Source organism: Indicator indicator, chromosome 18 (genome assembly GCF_027791375.1).
Source record: "Indicator indicator isolate 239-I01 chromosome 18, UM_Iind_1.1, whole genome shotgun sequence".
Taxonomy (NCBI): domain Eukaryota; kingdom Metazoa; phylum Chordata; class Aves; order Piciformes; family Indicatoridae; genus Indicator; species Indicator indicator.
This window is the reverse complement of record NC_072027.1, coordinates 19,764,851-19,783,373: the sequence shown is the minus strand read 5'-3', so window position 1 is coordinate 19,783,373 and position 18,523 is coordinate 19,764,851. Positions and strand designations below refer to the sequence as shown.

The 18,523-nt window shown below is 55.9% G+C and overlaps 1 protein-coding gene across 1 annotated transcript in view; it reads left to right on the top strand.

Moving 5' to 3' along the window:
- The window catches only part of PCDHGC3 (protocadherin gamma subfamily C, 3), a 48,272-nt gene extending 30,692 nt beyond the window's left edge, over positions 1-17,580 (top strand). The window contains exons 3-4 of the mRNA XM_054389064.1: positions 6,588-6,676; positions 17,354-17,580. Of these exons, the coding sequence (XP_054245039.1) occupies positions 6,588-6,676; positions 17,354-17,580 (316 nt within the window). The remainder of the gene's footprint in view (positions 1-6,587; positions 6,677-17,353) is intronic.
- Positions 17,581-18,523: the final 943 nt, after the last annotated feature.

The window sequence follows — 18,523 nt, the reverse complement described above, 5'->3', positions numbered from 1 at the left end:
GGCTGGAGCTGCTCTGCTCTGGAGACAGCCTGAGAGAGTTGGGGTTGTGGAGTCTGGAGAGGAGAAGGCTCCCAGGAGACCTTCTTGTGGCCTTCCAGGATCTGCAGGGGGCTCCAAGAAAGCTGGGAAGGGACTTTGGAGGGTGTCAGGGAGTGACAGGACTTGGGGGGATGGAGCAAAGCTAAAGGAAGGGAGATTTAGATCAGACCTTAGGGAGAAGTTCTTTGCCATGAGGGTGGTGAGAGACTGGCAGAGGTTTCCCAGGGAGGTGGTGGAAGCCTCATCCCTGGAGGTTTTTGCAGCCAGGCTGGATGTGGCTGTGAGCAACCTGCTGTGGTGTGAGGTGTCCCTGCCCATGGCAGGGGGGTTGGGACTGGCTGAGCCTTGAGGTCCCTTCCAACCCTGACAGTTCTGTGATTCTGTGACACCAAACTGGGAGGGAGAGTTGATCTGCTGGAGGGGAGGAAGGCTCAGCAGAGGCATCTGGTCAGGCTGGATTGATGGACTGAGGTTCAGCAAGGCCAAGGGCTGGTCATTGGGGTGGAGAGTGAGGACCATGACGTTGGGAAGCTCATTGGGGTGGAGAGTGAGGACCAGCAGGTTAGGGAACTCATAGGGGTGGAGCTCAGTGAGGTTGTGGATCCTGCTGCTACCTCCAGGATGAGTGCCCTGACCAGAGGGTGAACCTTTGTGCTGTCCTAGAGTTCTGAGGCACAGCTTTGACAGGAGGCAGGAGGAGCTTCTGTCTGGTTGCCTGAAGGAGAGGTGGGAGGGGAGGAAGGAGTCTTTCAGGAGGAGGAAAATAGGAAGCCACAAAGAGGGAAGCTGAACCTTGGCCTCTGATTTCAAAACAGAGCTCAAACCACAGGAATAATGCAATTAAAAAGAGAAAAAGAAAGAAAAAGAAGGGATTTGGCACTTCCTTGTGCTTTCCCTGTTCCTGGATTCCTGGATCACAGCAGCCCCCAAAGCCAGGAGCTTCAGCTGGGAAGCCTCAAGGTGCTTCTGGGCAGCTTTCCTGCAAAAGCTGAGAAGCTCAGGTGGGGCAGGAGCTGCTGGGGTTAAGTGGTGGCTGAAGGGCTTGTGGTTTGCAGTGGGGTTTAAGTTCCTAAGTCCTTTATTGGATCTAACCAGGGGCTCTATTCCCAGCCCTGCTTGTGACTTCAAGGAGGTCACTGCAGCCCCAGGGCTGTCCCCACCTTGTCCTCACTGCCCTGGATGCTGTCACAACACCACAGCAGCAGGACCCATGTCTGAGTATTCTCAGCACAACACTCCCTGTGCAGGTGGGAGCTGCTGGAGGGTAGGGAGGCTCTGCAGAGGGACCTGGCCAGGCTGGATCCATGGTTGAGGCCAGAGGGATGAGGTTCAACCAGGCCAAGGACTGAGTGCTGCTCGTGGGGCACAACAACCCCAGGAAGGCTCCAGGCTGGGGGCAGAGTGGCTGGAAAGTGCCCAGCAGAGAAGGACTTGAGGGTGCTGGGTGCCAGCAGCTGGGGGTGAGCTCAGGGCGTGCCCAGGAGGGCAAGAAGGGCAGCAGCAGCAATGGTGTGGGCAGCAGGAGCAGGACAGGGATTGTGCCCCTGGACTGGGCACTGGGGAGGCCACAGCTGCAGTGCTGGGTTCAGTTCTGGGCTCCTCACTGCAAGAAGGACATTGAGGAGCTGGAGCAGGGCCAGAGAAGGGCAAGAAAGGTGGGGAAGGGTCTGGAGAAGAGGGCTGGGGAGGAGCAGCTGAGGGAGCTGGGGGTGGTTAGTGTGGAGCAGAGGAGGCTGAGGGAGACCTCATTGCTCTCTACAGCTCCTGAGAGGAGGCTGCAGCCAGGTGGGGGTTGGGCTCTGCTCCCTAGTCTCAGGTGACAGAAGGAGAGGAAATGACATGGAGTTGTGCCAGGGGAGGGTTAGGTTGGAGAGGAGGAAAAATTTCTTTCCTGCAAGAGTGGTCAGAGGTTGGCAGAGGCTGCCCAGGGAGGTGGTGGAGTCCCCATGCCTGGAGGTGTTCAAGAAACTTAAGAGCATGGTTTAGTGAGCATGGGGGTGTTAGGTTGACAGTTGGACTCAATGATCTCAGAGGTCTTCTCCCACCCAAAATCTGAGGTTCTGTGGTGCTAGGAGAGGGAGCAGCAGGGCCTGCTGTGATGAGGCTCATCTGCTCACTTCTCCTAACAGAACTCTTGCAGCAGCTCTGGTGCACTTGTGCATTAACAGGGCTTTCTTAATTGGCATTTCAACTAGAGCAGAAATGGTTAGAAAGCTCTTCCTTGATTAAAACATTCTCAGTGATGGGCAATCCACCAGACCTCTGAGGAAAGCATTCCACCAGCAGCCTTGATTTGAAGGCCATGGCTAGTGGGAAGGTTTCCATCACACCCATGGCACCTGGGGCCATGGTGGGGTTGGGCTGCTGGTTGAACTGGAGGAGCTCAGAGGCCTTTTCCAACCTGATGCTGTGATCACATAGGCTCTGAAATCACTTTGCCAGGCAAGCAAGGCTCACTTCTGCCCTTCTTGAAGCTGTGCCAGCACAACAGGTGTTGCAGGAGGGATAGAAGTATGATTTGGGCTGCCCTGGGCCATGCAGAGCACAGGTGGCTCGGAAGTGATGCTGCTGGCAGCTTCTGTTGCTTGCATCCTCCACAAAGGAACTGGTGGGAGAGTGATGCCCTGGGCCTGCCTGGGGATGGAGCAGGCAGGTGGTTGTCATGACTTGACCTCAGAGGAAGGGTTCATGGAGGTTCTGTAAGGATAGATAGGGAGAGCCAGGAGGAGGGTTTGGGAATTCGAGCATCTCCCCTGTGGAGAGAGACTGAGAGCCCTGGGGGTGGTTAGTATGGAGAGGAGAAGGCTGAGAGGGATCTGATCAATGTCTATCAATAGCTGAGGGGTGGGGGGCAAGGGGAGGGGGCCAGGCTCTTGTGGGTGGTGCACAGCAATGAGCCAAGGAACAATGGATTCAAGCTTGAGCAGAGAAGGTTTCAGCTCAAGAGGAGGAGAAACTTCTTTCCAGTGAGGGTGACAGAGCCCTGGAGCAGACTGCTCAAAGAAGTGGTGGAGTCTCCTTCTCTGGAGGCTTTCCAAACCCACCTGGATGCATTCCTATGTGGACTACCCTGGCTGATCCTGCTTTGACAGGGGGGGTTTGGACTGGATGAGCTCTGGAGGTCCCTTCCAACCTCTGATGTGTTGTGATCCTGTGATAGCCAAGGAGTGAGGTGAGGCAAACAGATTTATTAGTGTGTGGAGATCACTGTGACCATGCAGTGGCTCTTGAAGCAGGTGAGGACAACAGCTTGACTGTGCCAGACAGACAGGAGTGCAGAGAGAAGACCAGAGGCACAGGGAGCAAAGCATCACCACTCCATGGTATCCCTCATGGTTGATGTCCTCTTGGTGGTGGCAGCACCCTGGCACTTTGTGGTGCTGCCTTTTAGTCCTGCCTTCATGCCCCACCTGAGGGTGGGTAGTAGAGGGGGTCCCATAGCAAGGCAGATCATTGGCAGCCCAGTTGAGGTGAGTCAACCTTGGGGCACCTGCAGGTGGCATTGTGGTGGGCACAGAGCACCCCACCCCACACACATACAATGTTCTGGGTGGCTGCTGCTTCACCTTGGTTTGGTGAGACTTCACCTTCTGCTCTAGGAGCTCCTGCTCTGGCAGGGGGGTTGGACTGGTTGAGCTTTGGAGGTCCCTCCAGCCCCTGGCATTCTGTGATTGGTTTGCACACACACAGCTCTGAAGGTGGGTGGCAACTGCCTTGAGGTGGCACAGGTGTAGGCAACCCCAGAGGTGTCTGGATCCCAAAATCCTGTTCCAGGAGCTTGGGTAGAAAGAAAGGGGAGCAGAGAAGCATCTGGGTGAGACAAACTTCAATGGGAGCAGAGGAGAAGCTTTGTTTGAGGCAAATGTCTATGGCAGCATAGCTTGGTACAGAAGGAGAAGGGGTGGAGGGTTGTGTGGTGCTGGCACAGGTCCCATGGGGCTTTGGGCAAGCTGCTGAGGACTAGAATTTGAGCAGAGTACCTGGCAGTGTCCAGACACCCCCCCTGACCCTCAGAGCTTGTCTTCCATAGAATTCTTAAGGCTGGAAAAGACCTTTAGGATCACTGATTCTAACCATAGCCCAACTACCCTGACCACTAAACTGCATCCTGGAGCACCACAGCTACACACTTCTGAACACCTCCAGGCATGGGGACTCCACCACCTCCCTGGGCAGCCCCTTCTAATCCCTGACCACTCTTGCAGGAAGAAATTTTGCCTCATCTCCAAGCTAAGTGTATTAGGGAAACAAAGAACCCAGCTCCAAAGGGAGCTTGCCCATTTCTCCCTGGGTCCATCCCAAGCTGTGTGGGAACTGACCAGAGCTCCTGGGCACTCTTACCCAACTCAGGCACAGGTTTTTCTTCCTGGGTGCAGAACAGCTGCAGAGGGAGGATGGAGAAAGCTCTTTTGTGCAATCAGGCCTTCCCTTCTTGCAGAGCTTTGGTGCCGTTGGGGCAGTAGCTGCCCATGCTGCAAGGTCACTGTGGCAGAGGGAACCTTCAAGGACCTGCCCGTGGGTCTCTTCCATTCCCAAAATGGCCATACTGAGCCTGTCCTGTGTGTGAGGGACAGCCCATGGGGGCACTTGGGCAGTGAGATGCTTGGCATGGTAGTGAAGGACCCATCTGCCACCCAGCACAGGGTGCTGAGCTGGCACCAGCAGTGCCTGGGCTGGCATTTGCAGTGTGGGGAGTTGCTGGCGTGGGCACCCCAAGGCTGGGGCAGATCTTGGCTGCTTGAGCACATCTGAGCAGGGCTTTGGGGTCTGAGGAGGGCTTTGGGGTCTGGCAGCTTCTGGGTGTAAAAGCTGGGACCATGGTGGAGGAGGAGGAGGAGGAGGAAGAGGAAGAGGCCACCTTGGTGCCTTGCAGCCTGGTGGTTTGAACACTCGCCTGGGAAAAGGGCTGAGCTCTCTCTGGGAGGAAGGCCTTTCAGGGACCCCCCACCTCACTTCTGGACAACTTCTAGCTGCAAGAGGAAGGGCAGCTCTGGTCCTCAGTGAGGCAGCACACAGCCAAGGGGCAGAGCCTGGCACCCCAGCGGGCAGCAAGAGCGGTGGGTGGGCAGAGGCTGCAGCTGGGAGAGGTCTGAATGATGTGGTCGCCTAAGGTCAGAGTAGAGGAGGAGTCAGGAAGCTGCTGAGACACTTAGGAGGCTGGGGGGGGGGGGGGGGGGTGCTGGGAGCACAGCTCTGACCTCTGTGGAGGGGAAGTGCCACCAGCAGCCAGCACAGCTGGCACCTGGCAGATGTGAATGCAGGGCTTGTTAGGCTGGGCACAGACTGGGATTGTAGCCTCAGGGACAGACTCTCCTTAATCAAAGCCTGGTGGCATCCTCAGAATTTTCCCAGGCTCATCTGTGGTGCTCACTCCCCCCTCTTCCTCCCCCAACAGCCAGTCCCAGCGGACAAGTGGACACTCACCAAGTCCCAACCAAGTGGACACTCACCTCCTTTTTCTTCTCTTTCTGTTGCTCCCAGGACTGTTTTCTGCTGGCTCTGCAGGGGTGGTGGCTGCTCCTGGCTGCCCCTGTGAAGGGCACCTAAGGAAAGCTGGGGAGGGACTTTTGACAAGAGCTGGGAGTGGCAGGATGAGGGAGGCAATGGCTTTGAGCTGGAAAAGGGGAGATTGAGACTGGAGATGAGGAAGAAATTCTTTAGAGTGAGGGTGGGGAGGCACTGGCACAGGTTGCCCAGGGAGGCTGTGGCTGCCTCCTCCCTGGAGGTGTTCAAGGCCAGGCTGGATGAGGCCTTGAGCAACCTGGGCTGGTGGGAGGTGTCCCTGCCCATGGCAGGGGGCTTGGAACTGGATGAGCTTTAAGGTCCCTTCCAACCCAACCCATTCCATGAATCTCCCAAGGAAAGCAGTGGATTCCCCTCCCCTGGGCAGTTCTAAGACACAGCTTGAGAAGGTGCTGGACCAGCTGATTTCAACCCCACTATTGGAGCAGATCATCCCTGGGGTGGAGCTGGATGATCTTGAAGGTTCTCTTCCAACCCAAACCATTCCATGACTCTTTGATTCTTGGACTCCCTTCAGTGCTGGGCAGCTGACTCCATGCTGACCCCAAATCCCCTCACCCCTTGTGGGCTTCTCACACTCTGTTGAATGAAGGAAGCTTCAGAGTGGAGCTTGGAAGGGGCACCCCCACCCATGGCCTGCCAGAGGAACAGGGGAGCTGGTCCTGCAGGGGTGCCAGCACCCCTGAGGCTGTAGGAGCAGCATTTTGGGTGCTATTAATGCCATTGGTGAGATGTGGAGGTGAGGAGGTGCTGGCTGCCCCCCAAGTCAGCTTCACGCTGCTGGAAGCTCCACGCAGCCTCCAAGGGCTTTTGGTGTTGATGTTTATCCTTCCAAAGCCTGGAGGGGGATGGAGACCTCAGGAAGTGTTTGGACTCTTGAGTGTTAGCTAAGTAGAAGGATTTAAAGCCTGCAGAGTCCTCTCCACCAGCCCTCAGCTTTGGCTTCTGCTGCTCTCTGACATCCTCTCCTCCTCCTCCTCCTCACCCAGCTGCACTAACTTGCTGTTTATTTCCTTTTCCCACAGCTCCCAGAATGGAGAGGAAGCTGGAGCCTGGCCCAACAACCAGTTTGACACTGAGATGCTCCAAGCCATGATCCTGGCTTCAGCAAACGGTTGGTGGGGAGAGCATTGCCCTTGCTCTGGCTTGGCCAGCTGGGATGTGTGCTCTTAGATAAGGGCCTGGGGGGCTGGGGTGGATGTGTCTGGGTGCACTGGGGTGGCTTCAGCACTCCTGCAACAGGAGCTGGTGGAAGAGCTCTGCTGTCTGTGTTACCCTGCAGAGGAGGGAGGTTAGGAGGGGTTCAGGCAGAGGAGGTACCTGCAGCATGGGTAGGGCAGCGTAGGAGGTATCAGGGACAGCATCGTAGGAGAGAGCATAGAATCAGAGAATCATAGAATCAGGAAGGTTGGAAAAGGCCTCTGGGATCATCCAGTCCACCCAGCAACCCAACCCCTCCAACCTAACCCTCCCCTGGCACAATTTCCTCTCCTTCTGTCACCTGAGACTAGGGAGCAGAGCCCAACCCCCACCTGTCTCCAACCTCCTTTCAGGGAGCTGCAGAGAGCAATGAGGTCTCCCTCAGCCTCCTCTTCTCCACACTAAAGACCCTCAGCTCCCTCACCTGCTCCTCCCCAGCCCTGTTCTCCAGACCCTTGTCCTTGCCTCATGGACAGCATCATCAAACCACATTATCCAAGTAGCAGGCAGCGTTGCCTGGCTTGTGATGTGCTTGTGTTCCATCCCCATGCTCTTGGGATGTGTTGTAAGCTGCTTGGTTCCAGGTGGTCACAGTCAATGAAACATCTGCTCTGCTGCTAGGTGAGGAGGTAGGAAGCCTGGAAGCCAGCAGTGAGCACTTGCAGCCCAGAGAGCCAAGCAGAGCCTGGGCTGCAGCAAGAGAAGTGTGGCCAGCAGGGCCAGGGAGGGGATTCTCCCCCTCTGCTCCACTCTGCTGAGACCACACCTGGAGCTCTGGGTCCAGTTCTGGAGCCTCTGTAACAGGAAGGATCTGGAGGTGCTGGAAGGTGTCCAGAGAAGGGCCATGAGGATGAGCAGAGGGCTGGAGCTGCTCTGGAGACAGCCTGAGAGAGTTGGGGTTGTGCAGTCTGGAGAGGAGAAGGCTCCCAGGAGACCTTCTTGTGGTCTTCCAGTATCTGCAGGGGGCTCCAAGAAAGCTGGGGAGGGACTTTTGAGGGTGTCAGGGAGTGATAGGACTGGGGGGGATGGAGCAAAACTAGAAATGGGAAGATTCAGATTGGATGTGAGGAAGAAATTCTTTGCCATGAGGGTGGTGAGAGCCTGGCAGAGGTTGCCCAGGGAGGTGGTGGAAGCCTCCTGCCTGGAGGTTTTTGCAGCCAGGCTGGATGTGGCTGTGAGCAACCTGCTGTAGTGTGAGGTGTCCCTGCCCATGGCAGGGGGGTTGGGACTGGCTGAGCCTTGAGCTCCCTTCCAACCCTGACAGTTCTGTGATTTGCTTGTGGCTAGAGGCTGGGCCAGGAGCACAGCTTTGTGTCCAAAGACCCCAATGTGTGCTCCCTGCTCACTGCAGGTCTCTCCATGCAGCCCTGGGTTTGCCAAGCTTTGCCTCACCAGCTGCTGCTGGGTTGCAGTCTCTGGGGTTTGGTTTGGGGTCATTTGGAGTCGGTTTGTTCAGCATTAGGGTGGTGCTGTGTGGCAGCAGTGGGCAGGCAGGGCTGTTCCCATGCCCCTGTGGTCTCCATGGCTTGGTGTAGGAGAAGTGCAAAGATGACTCTGAGCACAAGTCTGGAGAGGGAGAGGTTGGTTCCCTGCAGCCTTTATCCATGATGCCCTCCAGGTCTTTCCCCTACCCTCAATTTAAAAGTAGAATCAACACCAGGGCCATAAACCCCTGAGCAGAATGCTTGGGATGTTTCCTTTGAGCTGATGGCAGGGAAGGAATCTGGAGAAGGAGGAGGAGGAGGGGTGGCTCCAGTGTTGCTTTCTTGGAAAGCTGCAGCTGAACTTTGATGCTCTGCAGACACCAACCAGCCTGGAGCCACAGCTGCCATGGCTGGGACAGGGACTAAGGGCTTGGCCAGGGGACTTGTTTACACTGGAGGGGAAGAAGCTATGAGAAAATGCTTCTGCTCTGAGAAGCCACCATGGAAAAACAACCTCTGGGGCCTGCATGTGGTTATCATCAGCTGCTGCCTCCAGATCTGCTTTCCTTGCTCCACAAGCAAAGCTGGTTTGGGGTTTTTTTGGATTTTTTTTTTTTTTTGTTCTTCTCTGAGGGCTGCTCCAGCAGCTCCCCAGGATCAGAGAGCTGAGTAGGTCCCTTCCAGGCTAAGCCCCACTGTCCCCAAGCTGTCCTGCAGTAAATCTCTCCCCAGTCCACAAGGTTGTGAATGTCAGAGAATCAGAGAATTAGAGAATCAGAGAATCAAGAGAATCAGAAAATCATAGAAACAGAAAATCAGAAAATCACAGAATCAGAGAATCACAGAATCAGAGAATCATAGAATCAAGAGAATCAGAAAATCACAGAATCAGAAAATCAGAAAATCAGAAAATCACAGAACAGAGAATCAGAAAATCACAGAATCAGAAAATCAGAGAATCACAAAATTAGAGAATCAGAAAATCAGAGAATCAGAAAAATCAGAGAATCAGAGAATCACACAATTAGAGAATCACAGAATGCTGCCATTGGAAGGACCTCTGAAGATCATCAAATCCAAGCCCCCTGCCAGAGCAGGGTCACCAAAAGCAGATCACACAGGAACATACCCAGGCAGGTCTTGAAAGCCTCCAGAGACTCCACCACCTCTCTGGGCAGCATGGTCCTGTGCTCTGCCACCCTCAAAGTGCAGAAGTTCCTCCTCATGTTTGGGTGGAACTTCTTATGTTCCAGTTTGTGCTCATTGCCTCTTGTCCTGGCACTGGGGACCACTGAGGAGAGTCTGGCTCCGTCTTCCTTAGATGTTTGTAAGCATTAATGAGATCCCACCTCAGCCTCCTCTTTGCCAGGCTCTCACCCCCAGGGCTCTCAGCCTTTGCTCCTCACAGAGCTGCTCCAGGCCCCTCAGCATCTTCAGAGCCTCCCCTGGACTCTCTCCAGCAGTTCCCTGTCTCTCTTGAACTGGGGTGCCCAGAACTGGACCCAGCACTCCAGCTGTGGCCTCACCAGCACAGAGTAGAGGAGCAGGAGAACCTCCCTTGACCTACTGGCCACAGTCTCCTTAATGCCCCCCAGGATGCCACTGATGTTCTTGGCCATGAGGGCACATTGCTGCCTCGTGGGCATCCTGCTGGCTGCCAGGACTACCAGGTCCTTTTCCTTCCTCCTTTCAGCTCCCTCCCACCCTGTGCTGATCCATGAGGCTTATCCTGACCTCTCCCACAGCTTCAGCCCTCCCAGGGGGGTTCATTTAAATCAGGTCCATCTGCTAGGTGAGGGCTGTCCCACTGCAGCTCTGCAGAGAGGATGGTCCTGAACTTCAGCCCTTCCTCTCCCATGGAGGATCCTTGCTACATGGGAGAGATGGGTGGAGAGAGGGAGGGATGGAGAGATGGATGGATGGAGAGATGGATGGAGGGATGGATGGATGGAGGGATGGATGGATGGATGGAGGGATGGAGGGATGGATGGAGGATGGAGGGATGGAGGGATGGAGGGATGGATGGAGGGAGGGAGGGATGGATGGATGGATGGATGGATGCATGGATGGATGGATGGACGGATAGCTGGATGGATGAATGGATGGATGGCTGGCTAGGTTGAGCCAGGCTGGGACACAGCACAAGCTTTTTCCACCACTAAGCTTTGTGCTGCCCACCCTTGGCTAATGTTTCCTGGCTGTTCAAATGAGAGTTAGCTCTGCACCTGCTGAGCTCTGCCTGACCCTGGGGTGGCAGGCAGGACACAGTGACACAGGGCACAGACACTGTGCCTTTTGCTCTCCCACTGCTCCTGCAACAAGTGGTCAGTGCTGACTTCCACCCCCCCGGGTCAACCCTGTGCTTGGCTCAGCACCAAGCAGGACAAGGGGCAGCAGGCACAAACCTGAACATCAGAAGTTCCACCTGAACAGGAGGAGGAACTTCTTTAATTGAAAGGTGCTGGAGGCCTGGAGCAGGCTGCCCACAGAGGTGGTGGAGTCTCCATCTCTGAAGACTCTCCCAACCCACCTGGATGTGTTGCTGTGTGAGCTGCTCTGGGTGACCCTGCTCTGGCAGAAGGGTTGGACTCAATGATGTCCAGAAGTGCCTTCCAGCCTCTCTCATTCTGTGATTCTGGGAGGCAGAGACCACCTGGGAGGCAGAAACTTCTTTGCTGCTGCTCTGCTCCATGAGCTGGAGATGTTCCCCCCAAAGGGGCTGGTGAGTGACTCCCTGCCTGCAGCCCTCCCCTGGGCCAGGTCTTGCCCTTGCCTTCAGCAGGAGGCAGAGCTGGCCCTGCCATGTCCAGCCTGCATGATCCACTTGCTCTGGGGATTAAATTGCTTCCCAAGGGTTCAACCACCCTCTGAAGGCAGAATGTCTGGGAAGTTGGTTTCCCTCCAGGGCTGTGACCCTGCTGTAGGGCTTCTGACTCCCTTTCTGAGCTCCTTTCCTCTCTTGGAGCTGAGACCAGCAAAAAGCAAATGTTTTGATCTGTCTGAAAGGACAGAGGCAGCTGCTGAGATAGAGCAAGAAACACAGATGCTCCAGGACAGCAGACACTAAAGGGCAGACATCCTGTCCTTAAAATACTCTGGCTTGCAGTGGGAATTGCTGGAGGTGCCATGAGGTGGGGGCAGAGCAGACAGAAAGGCAGCCTGGGGAGCTCCTTCCCCTCAGCTCCACCTCCCACAGGCCAGGGCAGACAATTCTATATTGGGCTGTCCTGCAAGCCCCAGCAGCAGCTGCAGCTCTGGGGCTGCTCTCTCCAGCCCTCTGCTTAAGGAGGGTGATGGAGCCACTTGCTGGTTGTTTTTGCTGGAGCTCAAGTCCTTGTTTTCCTTCTCAGGCCCCTTTGGGATAAAGGTTGGCTGCTGGTAAAGGCTGAGCTAAACCTTTCCAGTCACAAGAGCTGAAGGGCTCTGCTTGGCAAGTGCCCATCTGCAGACTTCTGTTGTCCCTGTTCTCTTTTCTTCTCAGCCTTAATGTCACTGTTACCTAGAAACAGCCCTTTGCTCTTCACTGGGACCCACTGGGAGGCTGGCAACTCCACTGGCAGCTTTGTCTGCCCCATGAAAGCTGTGCTCTGACTGCGAACTAGTTCCTGGTGACCAGTTGCCCTGGTGCCCCCAGCCTCCTTCTTGCCTTGGTGCAGCTGGGGTGCTCCAGGGGAGAAACAGGGCAGTGGCACCCAGCAGGAGGGGCACAGGAGGAGGTGCCAAAGCTACCCAGATCCCAACTGGGCTGTGAATCCAGCTGGGAGAGCCTGGAAAATAGATCGCCCTCTCTGCCAGGGGCTGTAGTTCACCCATGAGCCAGTCCCTGGATTCATCCTGGGGTGAGAGCACATCTGCAGCTGTGCTGTCCCTGTTTGTAACACCTCTGCAGAGGTGAGGTGCAGGTGGTTGTTCTCTTGGCATCATAATGGCTTGGGTTGGAAGGGACCTCCAAAGCTCATCCAGTCCAACTCCCCTGCACTCAGCAGGGACAGCTCCAGCCAGAGCAGGATGCTCACAGCCCCAAACAACCTCACCTGGGATGGTTCCAGCCATGGGGCAGCTCCCAGCTCTCTGGGCAGCCTGGGCCAGGCTCTCCCCACCCTCAGGGTCAAACATTTCTCCCTTCTCTCCACTCTCCATGTCCCTCTTTCAGTTTCAAACCATCCCCCCTTGGCCTGTCCCAACAGACCCTGCTCCAAACTCTGTCCCCAGCTTGCTTCCAGCACTGCAAGGCCACCAGAAGGTCTCCCTGGAGCCTTCTCCTCTCCAGGCTGCACAACCCCAACTCTCTCAGCCTGGCCTGACAGCAGAGGGCTTCCAGCCCTGCCAGCAGTGCTGTGGCCTCCTCTGGCCCTGCTCCAACAGGTCCCTGTCTGTGCTGAGGACTCCAGAGCTGCCCCAGCACTGCATGGGTCTGAGCAGAGCACAGCAGAGGGGCAGAATCCCCTCCCTGCCCCTGCTGCCCACTGTTGCACACCACTGGTGTGCTGAACAATAAACACCAGCAAGGCAGAGCCACGAAAATGATTAGGGGAGTGGAACACCTCCCTTCTGAGGAGAGCCTGAGGGAGCTGAGGGCTCTGTGTCTTGGAGAGGAGGAGCCTGAGAGGTGACCTCATTGCTGGGGATCAAGATGTGCAGGGTGAGGAGTGCCAGAGGCTGGAGCCAGGCTCTGCTGGGTGATGCCCAATGCCAGCACAAGGGGCAGTGGTGGAAGCTGAGGCAGAGGAAGTTCCATGGAAACAGGAGGAAAAATTGTTTGAGGGTGACAGAACCCTGGAACAGGCTGCTCAGAGGGGTTGTTGGAGTCTCCCTCTCTGGAGATATTCAGGACCTGCCTGGATGTGTTCCTGTGTGACCTGCTCTAGATGACCCTGCTCTGGCAGGGGGTTGGACTGGCTGAGCTTTGGAGGTCCCTTCCAGCCCCTCACATTCTGTCATTCTGTGAACTATCCCCTGCACATCTCCTCCAGCCCCAGGTTCTCAAATCCCCACCACCTCTGTGTCCCCTTCAGTGGGGCCTGCAGAGGTCCTGCTGCTGCTGGCTGCCTCCCCAGCAGGAAGCACAACAGCATTCCCCCACACTCTGCTTGGACCTCCTCCTGCACATCTTCCACCCTGGGAGCACCATGTCCTGCCTGTTTTTGGACTCAGTGTCCTGTTTTCCTCCTCCTGCTCCAGCAGAGCAGTTGGAACTTTTCAAGCTGCAGTTGCTTCATGCTTCTGACCTCTGTGAGGGGGACGTGCAGGCAGCAGTGCTGCAGGGGGGCTGCTGGGCTGTGGCCCAGCTTTTTGTCTCCCTCTCTGGCTGGCTTGGCTACTTCCATCTGCTCAGGGAAGAGCTAAGGCAACATGGAGGTGTGAGCAGATCTGGTGTGGAGTGAGAGAAAACATGAGAGGAGCAGCCTATGATCCCTGCTCACTGCTCTTCTTTGTTCCCTCAGGGAAAAGAGGGAAGAGCAGCAGCCACAGGCTCTGCCCTGGCTCCTTTCTGTGTTTCTTTAGCTTCTTAGGAGAGCACTGGGAGGTTCTCCTCACCCTCACAGACCCTGGCTCTGCCCTAGTCAGGTCACATCTGGAGCACTGGGTCCAGTTTTGGGCTCCCCAGTTCAAGGGAACTGCTGGAGAGAATCCAGTGGAGGCTCTGAAGATGCTGAGGGGCCTGGAGCAGCTCTGCGAGGAGCAAAGGCTGAGAGCCCTGGGGCTGAGAGCCTGCAGAAGAGCAGCCCCAGAGGGGAGCTGAGCAATGCTCAGCAAGAGCTAAAGGAGCTGTGGGGGGCAAGAGGCTGGGGCCAGACTCTGCTCAGTGGTGCCCAGGGACAGGACAAGGGGCAAGGGGCACAAACTGGCAGCCAGGAGGTTCTGCCAGAACAGGAGGAGAAAGTTGTTGTGAGGGTGCTGGAGGGCTGGAGCAGGCTGGCCAGAGAGGTTGTGGAGTGTCCTTGTGTGGAGAGCTTCCAACCCCCCCTGGGCATTGTGCTGCTGGGCAAGCTGCTGTGGGTGCCCTGCTGGAGCAGGGGGCTTGGATGGCTGAGCTCCACAGCTCCCTTCCAGCCTCACCATGCTGGGATTCTGTGTCCATAGTGAGATGCACAAAGCAGTTGAAATGCTGGGCTGGCTCCTCAGTGTCCAAGGCAGAGGCAGGGCTTCAGCAAACCATTTCTGAGCAGGGCTGTGCAAGGCTCCCAGCCCTAGCCGTGCCCAGGCAGTGATGCCAGAGCAGATCTCACCGAGCTCATGGCAACAGCATCGCTTCTGCTCTGCCATCTCCCCGTGCTCATTTCTCCCCCTGCCTCCATCTGCTCCTTTCAGCAGCTCCCCAGCATCCCTGGGGGGCCCCCCTGTGCCCTTCCCCCTCTCGGCGTGCTGGAGCCTTTTTGCACAGCCACACAGGAACGAATTTGCTTTCCCCTCCCCCCTGCTCCCAGCTCTGAACCATCAGCAGAGCTTCAACATCGATCTGCTTTGTGCTCAGCTTCCTAGAGCCATTTTGTGGTACTGCAGGGTTGGGGGGGGGGGGGGGGGGTAGGGGGTGGGTGTTGGATTATTTTTGTTCTCCTGTGATGTGCTCCCTGAATAAAACCTTAGCTGGAGCAGGACTGGGGAGGGCAGAGGAAAAAAAAAAAAACCAATAAATAAATGCCTGCTATTGGATTTCCCTTAATGCAGCACTAATGGTTGTGGTTGCACAATGTGGCTGTCATGGGCCAGTTTCCAAGGGACGGGGGGGGGGGGGGGGGGGGGGGGGGGGGAGTTGTGTTATTTTGTGGAGGTGGCAGCCAGCCAGCCAGGGACAGGCAGCTCCATTGCTGTTGAAGGTAGAGGAGAAGTTGCCTTCCCCCCAGGCAAGCCCCAAGTCTGCAACCTTCACAGGCTCACAGGATGTTAGGGGTTGGATGGGCTCCTCCTCCTCCTTCTTTCTCCCCATGGGGAGCAGCTCAGTGCCTCTTCCCCCACTCCCACTGTCCCCCACCACCCTCCCAGGTACATCCCTGGCATGAGCCTGGAGGAGCCCCAGGCTGCTCTGCAGGCAGCTGAGCTCCAGCCCTTGGTGATGCAGGCACAGGTCACACCCTGCTGGAGAGACTCAGGACCATAGAATGTTAGGGGTTGGAAGGGACCTCTGAAGATCATCCAGTCCAAGCCCCCTGCCAGAGCAGGAGCAGAGAATCCAGCACAGGTCACACAGGAACACATCCAGATGGGGCTGGAAAGGCTCCAGAGAAGGAGACTCCACAACCTCTCTGGGCAGCCTGCTTCAGGGCTCTGGGACCCTCACAGTCAAGAAGTTTCTCCTCATGTTGAGGTGGAACCTCCTGTGCTGCAGTTTCCATCCATTGTCCCTTGGCCTATCCCAGGGTGCAACTGAGCAGAGCCTGTCCCTGTCCCCTGCCTCCTGACCCCCAGCCCTCAGCTATTGATAGACATTGATCAGATCCCTCTCAGCCTTCTCTTCTCCAGACCAAACAGCCCCAGGGCTCTCAGCCTCTCTTCACAGGGCAGTGCTCCAGGAGAAGTTGTCCCACCCCAGGCAGCCCCAAATCTCCAACCTTTAGCCATGATGTGAGATGGAAAAGAGCCCCAAAGTGGAGCTGCCCTGGGACCAGTTGTGTTTAATCTTTTTATCAGTAATCTGGATGAGGGGATCCAGGCACCCTCAGCCAGCTTGCAGGTGACACCAAGCTGGGTGGGAGTGATGATCTGCTGGAGGGTAGGGAGGTTCTACAGAGGGATCTGGCCAGGCTGGATCCTTGTGGATGGGCTGAGGCCAACGGTGTGAGACTGAAGGAGTTCAAGTGCTGAGTGCTGCACTTTGGTCACAGCAACCCCAGGAAGGCTCCAGGCTTGGGGCTGAGTGGCTGGAAACTGCCCAGCAGGAAAGGACCTGAGGGTGTTGGTTGACAGCAACTGACCATGAGCCAGCAGTGTGCCCAGGTGGCCAAGAAGGCCACCAGCAGCCTGGCCTGGATCAGCAATGGTGTGGCCAGCAGGAGCAGGGATGTGATCATCCCCCTGTACTTTGTACTGGGGAGGCCACAGCTTGAGTGCTGGGTTCAGTTCTGGGCTCCTCACTGCAAGAAGGACATTGAGGAGCTGGAGCAGGGCCAGAGAAGGGCAAGAAAGGTGTGGAAGGGTCTGGAGAAGAGGGCTGGGGAGGAGCAGCTGAGGGAGCTGGGGGTGTTCAGTGTGGAGGAGGCTGAGGGGAGACCTCATTGCTCTCTGCAGCTCCCTGAGAGGAGGTTGGAGTCTTCTCACATGCAACAAGTGACAGCACAAGAGGAAAGAGCCTCAAGTTGCCCCAGGGGAGGTTCAGGTTGGATGTTGGGAAAAATTTCTTCCCAGCAAGGGTTCTCAGGCACTGGCCCAGGCTGCCCAGGGAGGTGGTGGAGTCCCCATCCCTGGAGGCATTTAAAAGATGCATGGATGTGGTGCTGAGGGATGTGGCATTGGGAGCTCTAGGTTAGGGGTTGGAATTGATGATCCCAAAGGTCTCTTCCAGCCTCAGCAGTTCTGCGGTTCTATGATTCAGTGGTTTTGGTATCATCTGGGCTGTGGTCCCCAGCGTGGACATTGGATCACAGAATCACAAAATCAGAGAATCAGAGAATCAGAATCACATACTCACAGAATCAGAATCAGAGAATCAGAAAATCAGAATCAGAGAATCAGAATCAGAGAATCATAGAATCAGAGAATCAGAATCAGAGAATCAGAGAATCACAGAATCAGAATCATAGAATCAGAGTCACAGAATCACAGAACCATAGAATGGTCTGGGTTGAAAGAGACCTCCAAAGCTCACCCAGTCCAACCCCTCTGCAGTCAGCAGGAGCATCCTCCTGTAGCTCAGGTTGCCCAGAGCCCTGTTGAGCCTCACCTTGAATATCTCCAGGGATGGAGCCCCAACTACCTCCCTGGGCAACCTGTTGCGGTGTTCCACCACCCTCACGGTACAGATCAGCCACCCTGTGGTGTGTGCCAGCACTTGGAAGGTACTGAGGGGGTGGCAGTGAAGGTCGGTGCCACCCAAACCTACCTTTCCCACCCAGCGAGAGGCTTCTCGGGGCTGGCAGTGCGCTCCGTGACCAGCGCTCACCTCCTGCCCTTCTCTTCCCCTCCTCCTTTTTGTTTTTGTTTTGTATCCACCCCCCCCCTCCCCCCGGCAGAAGCTGCTGATGGCAACTCGACCCTGGGCGGTGGGACCGGCACCATGGGGCTGAGCGCTCGCTACGGGCCCCAGTTCACCCTGCAGCACGTCCCCGACTACCGGCAGAACGTTTACATCCCGGGCAGCACTGCCACCCTCACCAACGCCGGCGGCAAGCGCGACCCCAAGGCCCCCAGCGCCTCGGGGGGCAACAAGAAGAAAGCCGGCAAGAAGGAGAAGAAGTAGAGGAGGAGGAGGAGCAGGAGGAGAAGAAGCGAAAGAAAGAAAAACAAAAACACAAACAAAAAAAAAAGAAGAAAGAAAGGAAGAGAGGAGACCTTAAAACTTCCAGGGCAGTTGGCTCCAGCATTCTCTCCCCTCCTCCCCCCACCCCCTCTCTCCCCAGATCACAGCCCAGGCCAGAGGATGAATGTGAATCCCTCGAGGGGGTTTTCGGTTTTTCAGTTGTTGGGATTTGGGATTTGTTATTTTTTTTTCCTTTTGGTTGTTTTGTTTGTTTTTTTCTTTGTGATGCAACGAAGTAGGAAAGGCTGCGAATGTATCTTTGTGGTCCCCACGGCTAGGAGCAGGGGGGAGGGGGTTTTGGCTGCTGCTCCTAGAGCTGGTGGTGGTAAACCCCTCCAGGAGCTACACCGAAGGCAAACAAGTGCCCTGTGAATATTTGCTAATGTTTTATACGACCCCCACCCCCCCTCCAGCCCCTACCTTGGGTGTATCCCCAAAATCCTACAATGGGTTAGGTTGGAAGGGACCTTAGAGATCATCTACTCCAACCTCCCTGCCCCTGGACAGGGATGCCTCTCAACTTAAGGCCTCATCCAACCTATGCAAGGGTGGAAGGTCTCCTATCACCTCCTTGGATCCAATCTGCTCCTAGACAGAGGTCTGAGAAGGGCACAGAGTTTGTGCTTGGCTTTGCCCAGTGTAAATAGTTTGAGGGTGGATCTTTTAACTTCTAGACCTTCCATCCAATGGTTTGGGGGTTGGGGTTTTTTATTTTGGGGGGGTGGAGGGGAAAGGAAAAGGCAGATACTAGCTTAGAGCTCATGCTCCAGGTCATTGCTTTCAAACTTTCCATTGGGAAAAGTAATTTCCTGCCCTTCCCTACACACCCCATTTAGTGCCAGCCATGGGTTTGTTGCTGAGGAGTTGGTAGGGAGTGCTCCAG